The 8593-nt window shown below is 60.8% G+C and overlaps 1 protein-coding gene across 1 annotated transcript in view; it reads right to left on the reverse strand.

Annotated features, from left to right (window-relative positions):
- The window catches only part of SOGA1 (suppressor of glucose, autophagy associated 1), a 44284-nt gene that overhangs the window by 29960 nt on the left and 5731 nt on the right, over window positions 1-8593 (reverse strand). Inside the window, exons 2-4 of the mRNA XM_035892905.1 lie at window positions 4837-5061; window positions 3140-3298; window positions 474-536 (exon numbers count right to left, since the gene is read on the reverse strand). Coding sequence (XP_035748798.1) covers window positions 474-536; window positions 3140-3298; window positions 4837-5034 — 420 coding nt within the window. The 5' untranslated portion in view covers window positions 5035-5061. The remainder of the gene's footprint in view (window positions 1-473; window positions 537-3139; window positions 3299-4836; window positions 5062-8593) is intronic.

Genomic DNA, 8593 nt, shown 5'->3' on the forward strand with positions numbered 1-8593 from the left:
CCCAGGTGGCCGGGGGCGGGCCAGGGACAGCGCAGCCCCCAGCCATTGCCCACAGGGACCCTCAGCTCCCCCAAACGCTGGGGGGCTCCCGGGCCATGCTCCAGCACAGCTGCTGGCGCAGGCAGGAGGGACCCAGGCTGCAGCAGCCGCAATCCAAGAGCAGAAGCAGCTTTGCAATGTAAAAGCCAAAGTCCTTCAGCTCCTCACTGGCATCTTGGCACAGGGAAAGGGTTAAAGCCACCAGAGGCCACTGATGCTGCATTGATAAAGGAGACAAGGGATCGGTTGAGGACAACGAGGATGACTCAGCACATCAATCCCTCCCTTATGCAGGGTCTCTGAAAGGCAGGGGAGCCCTGCAAGCAAGGATATGGCACTGCCATGCCCAGATTTACTTCTGGGCCAGGCGTAGTCTCCAGCTGGCACCACAACCCAGGGTGCTGGTGGGCCACGAGACATGCCGGTGCCCATACCTGCACTGACGGCTTCTTCTCGGTCTTCCCGATGGAACGGGACCCCCGCTTCTTAAGGGAATTCTGCAAAGAGGAGAGAGAGCTGTTACCCACAGCAATGGCACGGCACCCCAGCGCAGACAGACAGACCCGGTGTGGAGGGACATCAGCTCTGACTTCTCCATCTGCTTGTGAACCCCAGGATGACACCAGAGCCCCAGTGAGCTGAGGCCCTTTGCACTGGGGGAGCTGGACTGGCAAGCACCGTATCTTGAGGTTTGGCCAGAAATTTCCCCCACAGGCAAGCGAGCAGTGGGAGAGCAGGGGTGAGCAGGAAACCAGCGGTGGAGAGGCTGAGTCGTGGTCGGTCCTCAGGGCTGGACGGAGCAGGGGATCCAACCCCCCAGCCACAGGATGGCTCTCAGGGCATCCCAGTGCAGGAGCAGCAGATGATGCCATTCCCCATTGCCTCTTCCCCAGGCAAGGGGCATGTCCTGGTCGCTCAGCTGTGGGGAGGGCTTCTCAGAAGGACAATGCTGACTTTGGTCTCGGGGTCACTGGGGACACAAGGGACGAGCTCCAGGCTAGCGAGGGCAGCTGGGAGATGGAGAGGCCAGACAGAGCAATAAGGGAGACTGGAAGGGGGGAAAAACATGGGTGCCCAGAGCAGGGAGCAGAGCTGGGAGAAAACCCTCAAGAACATCCATGCAGCCCTCCATGAGCGCCGGCCGATCCACGTGGCCACCCTGGACCTAATTCCAAGCTGGCGCTGAGGCCCAGCAGCCAAAGAAAGCAGCTGTGAAATGTAAGCTGCTGCTTGTGCCAAGGTGCCGGGCTCCAGGCTTTCCTATTAAGGCCACGACCATTGCTAGAGCTGCTGCTGCTGCAGAGCCTCTCCTAGGGGCTGGCTGTGCCACCCTGGCATCCCTCGCCCCCACCGTGCCAGGGACCAGGGCTGGAAAAGGGCAATCGCCCAGCCCCAAGCACAGCACCTTGGGGCAGAGGGGCGCTGTCATCGCTCCACCTTGGGTGCGCCCCTTGGGGTGGCCGTGCCCAAGGGTTTCATTGTGGCCGAGCTCGATGCAGCAGGCTTGGCATGGGGTACTCAGCCCCATCCCACTTTTCTCCCGCCCCCCAGGAGATGTCACAGAGGGGTAGAGGCGAAGAGGCAAATGCATACGCCTCTGGGGATGATCTGTCCATCCCAACAATTATCCAATTATGGGAGAAACCTCTTGGAAGGGAGAAATAATCAGCCCTTAGGGGTGAGCCCAGCCCTGCGCAGCCTCCACTCCTCGTTGGCTTGGCTGCTAACAAGCTCTGCCATGGAGGAGGGCTGTTAACTCACTCGTTTGTCTAATTAGCGCTCTGCAATGAGTGAGTAACCCCAATGCCCTTGCTAGCCTGGGGACACGCCATCCCGAGCTCGGGAGCTGTGCGCTGAGCTGTGCTGGGTCTTGTGCCAGCCGGCAGCGTCCCCTTTGGGCTCACACAGCTGCAGAGAGGGGATGCATCCTGTCCCACGCTCTTCTGCCAGGGCAAGGCAGCAGCTGGCACTCGGGTCTCCCTGCACATTGACCGTGCAACCATTTTCTCTGCCTGTTTTTCAAGCCCGAGAGTCCTCCAGCCCAGCTCGGGCTGCTGCCATTTGTTATTCAGACCACACTTGCTGGCTGCAGGGAAACCCATTTCACGCCTGTTAGCGGAGGCTGCGCAGCGGAGGGACAAGACACCCCGTCCAGGGTGACGCTGCTCCGTGCCACCCCCCACAAGAGGGTGGCTGCAGAGGGGATGGGTGCACCTGTGTCTGGGTCCTGCAGCTCGCCAGCTGGCCCCGGCGTTAAGCGGAGCTGGCCATGGAGATGCCAAGCCGTGTGCTGGCGCCCTGCCCTGCCACGCAGGGGAGCACGGCTGGGGGCAGAGGGAGCCCTCCCTGCCTTGTGTCCCTGTCCTCAGCGGGAGCAGGGCCCGAGCTCTTCCACGGCATGCCTCCTCCCACGCGCTGCCCTGACGCCGCAGCCAGCAACGCTTCCCGAGGCTCCCCAGGGACCAAAGGCATCCCGGGCAGTAGGGAAGTGGGTTACAACTGCTGCAATGGATCACGAGCCCACACTGTCACAGGGATGCCTTTCCTGTCACCGGGGATGACATCGCTCCTGGCTGGGAGCTGGTCCCAAACTCGTCACAGCACGGAGCGCCCTGGACCTGTGCATGGCACATGGCTTCCCAGGACACAGATGGGATTGTGCACCCAGCCAGCTCCACAGCACCACCAGGACACTGCTGGGACATCGCTGCCGTGCAGCCCTGTGGCTCAGCTTGATTTGAACCAGCAGCATGCAGCCAGGATACAGCCCGGCACTGTGCCAGGGACATGGTGGACTCCACACATAGAGCAGTTCTTTGGCCAGTGGGAGCTGGGCATGGTCCAGGGCTGAGCAAGTGGCCAAGGACGTATAAAGTGTCTCTAATGCAGGGGAGAATTCCCGTAGCACCCTCCTGGGACGAGGTAGAGCCACCCCATGCCTGCAGGATGGGATGAAGCTTGGGTTTTGCAAGCATCTGCAGCACAGTTTGGGTTTCAGCAACACAAGCAGGGATGGGGGATCCACGGTGCAGGGCCAGGACTCCTGCTATGGGCAGAGCCTTGGGGATGCCTCCCAGTCCCCCCTCCATGTCCCCCTCACCTCTCGGAGCTTGTCCATCTCATTCTGCACCACCTGCTTGGCCAGCTCTGTCTCGATGAGCCGCTGGCGCAGGTCCTCATTCTCCTCCTCCAGCCTGATCCTCTTCTTCTCCACCGCCTCCAGCTCATTGTGGAGCCGCACGGAGACATCCTTGGCCACCTGGGGACACAATGGAGCTGTCATCAGGCTGTATGCAGCATGCATAGGGCTGGGACCACAGCACCTGGGCACCTACAGTCCTCACGCAGCACCCACGGAGATCGCCAGGCTGTTACCGAGATCCTTTGGAGCAGACACCGTGCTGGCCCCCGTGGGTGTCCCCTCCATCGGGGGCCGTGACCGCCATCCCCCCTTTGCCAGCTGCGTCCCTATCGCCTGGCCAAACTCTGCCTTTCCCAATCTTAACATGATGCTGTGGGATGCTCGTCGCCTTTTCCTACTTTCTTCCCTCACAGCAAGGCTGGAAAAGCCCCCCCGAGGCTGGAAAAGCTGGAGGGCAGCACCAGAGCAGGCAGCCTCTCGCTGCGGGCAGCAGCTGTGCTGGCTGGGAGAAAGGCGAGCTGCTGCATCGTGTTACGGAAAAAAACGGCAGCTGGCCCTGGGGCGAAGGGTGCCTCCCTCCATCCCGAGCACAGCCCAGAGCCTCCCCTCCAGAGCCCTGCAAGAGGGCAGCCTCCAGCACAAAGGGAGCTTAACAGCACCGAGTGTTCACTCCTGCACCTGCAGGAAGGGAAAACCCGTCCCCGGTCCCCCTGGTCCCCTGCCCAGCCCAGAAAGCCCCACTGCAGGGCTGGGGGGGCTCAGGCCATGGGGTCAGGCTCCTGTCCCCCGCCGAGGACAGGCTGCACTTTCTTTTGCTGAAGGGGAGAAGCTGGAGGGGGATGTTTTTGGCAGCAGCACCCCAAGCTGGGGGCTGCTGGGTGGTTTGGGTAGGGGCCTAGGCCCCCGGCAAGGACAAGCAGGGCAAGGTGGGTTCACAGGCCTGCACCTGTGGAACATCTCAGCTCCAGACTGGCTATTTGCTGCTCAAAAGCAAAGTTGCTCCTCAAGCTGTTGGCCGTCCAGCCCGAGCCGTCTCTGGCTGCCCCCCCCACCCCCCCCCCGCCGCGGCGGGCTGGCGAGGGTGCAGCAATGTCACGCAGCAGAAACCCCCTTGTCCCTGCCCCAGGTGTGCTGCGATGCCTGGGGCTCTGCAAGGTTTCCTGGAGGAGCAGCTCCCATGTCCCCAGGGTGCCGAACCCCCCCTCCCTCCCTGTGCACTCATGCTGCTCCAGCCCACGGTGGCAGCCGTGTCTCCATCAGTGCAGGATTTAGGGAGCTCAACCCCTGGGCACATGGCCGGGCTGGGCACCAGCCCGCATAGGATGAATCCCCATGTACGGTACTGCAAGATACCGACGCTTGGGCAACGCTGGCCCTCTCCACCCTTGGGATCCCCCCAAATGCCCCTGCGACCAGACCACCCTGTGACCAGCTGAAAGCACTGCGCCCCACTTCTCCTCTCACCACTGCTAGCAGGCAATTCTGATGCCCCCATCAACAGCCCCATCAACAGCGCAGCCCTGCAGAGCTCCCTCCAGCCCAACATCCCTGCCACCTCCTCGTGCCTCACCAGCCGCCACCTCCATACCTCACCAAAAACCACTCTGGGGGACCTGGGGACTGCACTGATGGGGATGCCGCTCTCCCAGCCTCACCTTGACGTCCTGCTCGAGGCTATGGATGAGCTCGCCATCCACCTGGCCCGTCTGTGCCACGCGCAGGCTGCGGCGCTCGGCCTTGCGCAGCCGGTACTGCAGAATGCGGCAGGGCTTGCTGGCCTGGTCCAGCTGCTGCCGGAGCTCCTGCAGCTGGTAGACATCCTCCTCCATGTAGACATCCCTCATCTCCAGCATCTCGGCACGCAGCTCCTCGATCTCATCCTGTGGGGAGATGTGTATTAGACCCCACAGCCTGCTCTCCCATCTTTACCCCAGGACACCTCCCCACCATGGCTCCCAGCCCTTCCCCATCCCACGAGCCATTTTCACAGACCTTCAACCCGTCGAGTCAAGCCCCATCCTTGCAGGAAAAGGGCTCAGAGCCAGCTGGGCACCATCACCCACTGGCAAGCCGGCCACCCGGCAGGGAACAGCCAACACGGGTGCCTATAAATATTTGTGGTAATAGAAAAAGGAAGGTGGGGGAGGGAAGGGAGCTGCAGGAGCAGCACAGAGGCAGCAGCCACGGCGAGAAAAATGTAGGTTGTCTTTGGAAAAGATGTGTCAGAGAGGCAGGCAAGGGAAGGAGAAGATGGCAGGCGAGGACAGGGGAGGGGACACGGGGACATGAGAGAGATGCCGCCAGTGCTGGGGACCAGAGGTTGCCCTCGTTTTGCCACCAAGCAACAGTCACTGGGCTGGGTCCCCCCTCCACCCCTTCCTGGTCTCATCAGCTCTGATGGTGACAAACCTCTCCCAGCCCAGCAGAGCCTCCGGTGCAGGGCTGTGGTCCTGCTGTTGCAGGGGTGACACCCCGCTGGCACCAGCGCTGACTCAAATCCTCCCCTGGGTCTGCGGCACACAGCCGCTGTGGGGACCCCCTGCACAGCCGCAGCCCCAGTGCCGCCTCCCTGGCCAGCACAGAGCTCGAGGACTGTCCCCTCCGGTCCCTGGGGACTCACACAGGCTGCACCCCCAAAGCTCTTTTCAGGTCTCCATGAACATGGTCTCAACCTAGATCCTCCAAGCAAATGCTCCAGCCATTGCACCGGCTGTTCTCCTCCTTGACGAGACCCAGTGGACCCGGCACACCCTGGGAAAGGATTGAGCATCTGCTTTCCTGCCAAAAAAGCCCTGCCACTAAACACCTCCTGTCTCTGCCAAATGCAATTGCCACTTGAGAAGTGAGGGGCTCACGCTGCTGCCTTGCATGGCAGCACGGCCCAGGAGGGGCCAAGATGAGGATCCGGCACAGGCAGTGGGGATGCCCAGCCCCGATTCACCCCAGGCAGAGGGGGACAGGACCCTGCTGCTCCCGACACCGCCCATGACAGTGGCCCACACCCTGAGACAGCAGCACCGCGCTGGCTCTGCCAGGCGCTGGCACGCTTGCTGCTGCGCTCGCCGAGCCCGGACAAAGCCCCAGCTGCAAGAATTCCCCTGAAAGGCGAAGCCAAGCCCAGGGAGGGGGGGCGGCAGCTGTGGGAACAAGTCACAGTCGCTCACTGTTGGCTTTGAACACTATGTGACAAATAAGGAACATCAATTGGACAATCCTGGATTATCTCCTGACCCAGGCTGCTGGAGCCCAGCAGTACCGCAGCCACCAGTGTCCTGCCACCCTCCGCCGCCCTGCTTCTTGCTGGGGGGTCTCGAGAACAACAGCAGGGCAGAGACAGCCCCGAGGCACCGAGGTGGGCAGTGGGGTGTCCCAGGGACACCCGGCCAGGCTGCTCCCAGGACAGCCAGCGACAGTCCCGTGAAGGGGCATCACTGCAGGCACGGTTCAGAAACATCCCCCAAGAGCTGAGGTGTGAAACGCCCCGGGGACGAGCTGCATGTGCCAGCAGACAGCCCTGCGATGGCTGCAGCGCACCCTGGGGCGGCAACCCCGATGGAAACCCCACACGGCAGTGCCACCGCCCCGGGGACACCAGTAAAGCTCCTGGAAGCCAAACCAGCCAGGGAGCTGGTTTATGGGATCTATTCCTTGGGAGCTTTCATGGGAAAAAATGCATTATGCATCGGAGGTAAGCAGGTGCTCTGCAATGGGGTGGTGGACAACAACCTTCCACCACCAAAGTCATGTGAATTGTGGCTTGAATATGGTTGCAAAAGCACACGGGGCTGCCTGCATCCCACTCCAGTGCTGACTCTACCAGGTCCTGTTTGCCATGTGGCTTTCCCAGGCAGGAGCCAGGCAGGGCAGGGAGCAAGGACCTTGGAAAAAAACCAACCAAACCTTACATTTGCTGGAAGGAAGCCTGGACTCGCCATGCTAAGAGCTCCTGCTTGTTTATACCTCGGGTTGTAGCAACCGTTATTTTAGGGGGAGGCTGTGTCCAGCGCAAGCCGCTCCTTCGCAGGGTGCTCCCATGGGGAGCCGCAGCCCAGCAGCCACACAGCCCGCCCCAGCTTGCCCCTCAGAGGCAAGCCGTGCCGCTAAGCCATAGTAACTGGATTAGGATGGGAGAGCAGAAAAGTGCCAGCAGACTGGAAGAGAGCTTAGGATGGCAAAGCTGACCCCCTCCGCGGCTGTGTGGCTCCTGGGGGCAGTGCGTGGGGTGCACAAGGGCCCTTGATGGCTTCGGGGGTCTGCAACATCTGCATGTTTTCTGGAGCTGATGCCCAAGTTAGCAAAATCAAAGCAAAAAATCCACTTAGATAAAGGTGAGAACATACCAAGGAGTGGGGAGGAATCCCCTGGAAACATCCGGAATTCAGGGGTGGCGTTGCAAGCACGAAGCACCATAAGCAATTCTAAATAAAGTGTGAAACGGAGATGAGGTGGGCAACATCGAGGACGAGATAAATTACTTCCTTCCAGCCCGTGGGGACTGCCAGGCTTGGCCACTTGTCCTGTAAACAAAAAGGCGCCCACCCCTACATGGAGTCACCGGCTGCCAGCACCCATGGGCTGCTCAACCCCTCCGTCCTCCAGGGTTATCCACCACTGCATCTGCGCTCGCCCCACCTCTGCAGCAGCAAAGGTTACGTGGGTTTTTTCAGGACAGAAGTCCCCTGTCTTGGAAAAGACACCAGGGATCTTGCAGTTCCAGGAGACTTGTTTCACCACCCAAGGGATGATGGTGTGCAGAAGCAAACACCCGGCTTGTGTTTGCTGGGACCAGGTTACACTTGATAGAGGAACCCCAGAGACCAGACACACCTTCAACCCTCTCCGAGCAAACCTCGGAGAAACTGTCTCTCCTTGGGGAGATTATTAGGGAAACTAAGAAGCGGCAAGGTGGGATGCACACTGCCTGGTTTCAGAAAAAAGCCCATGAATTTTCAGAGCAGGTGAAGGTAACAGCTACAGCCATGTCTGCGTGCCCACTTGCAGGACATCAGCTCCTCTGGGAAGAGCAAGGCCTGGAAGGGGCTGAGCTTTAGGGTGATGGCCCTACCGGCAGCATGGCAGGAAGGGGACCAGTGGAGATGGCAGAGCACACCGCAGAACGCAGACCAGGCCTGTTGCGGGTTGCAGCAGCAGAGTGAAATCCTCGGACCTCCTGCCCAAGGGGACTAACACACTGGTGTAGGTGCCTGCAAGAATGCAGCAAGCTCAGACCAGACCAGGGGACACACGCTGTGCAATGCTCACAGCTCCTCAGTGGGATCCACTATCTTTTAGAAGCAGAAAGCAGCAGCAGATAAAAACCAGGATCATGCAAATAACGACATGGCTGGCTGTCGTGCTGCTGACAGCACGTACACCCGCAGCTTTGGCAGCCCCAGGCTCTGGGGCGCAGCC

Source organism: Egretta garzetta, unplaced genomic scaffold, assembly GCF_000687185.1.
Source record: "Egretta garzetta isolate BGI_Z169 unplaced genomic scaffold, ASM68718v1 scaffold24, whole genome shotgun sequence".
NCBI lineage: Eukaryota > Metazoa > Chordata > Aves > Pelecaniformes > Ardeidae > Egretta > Egretta garzetta.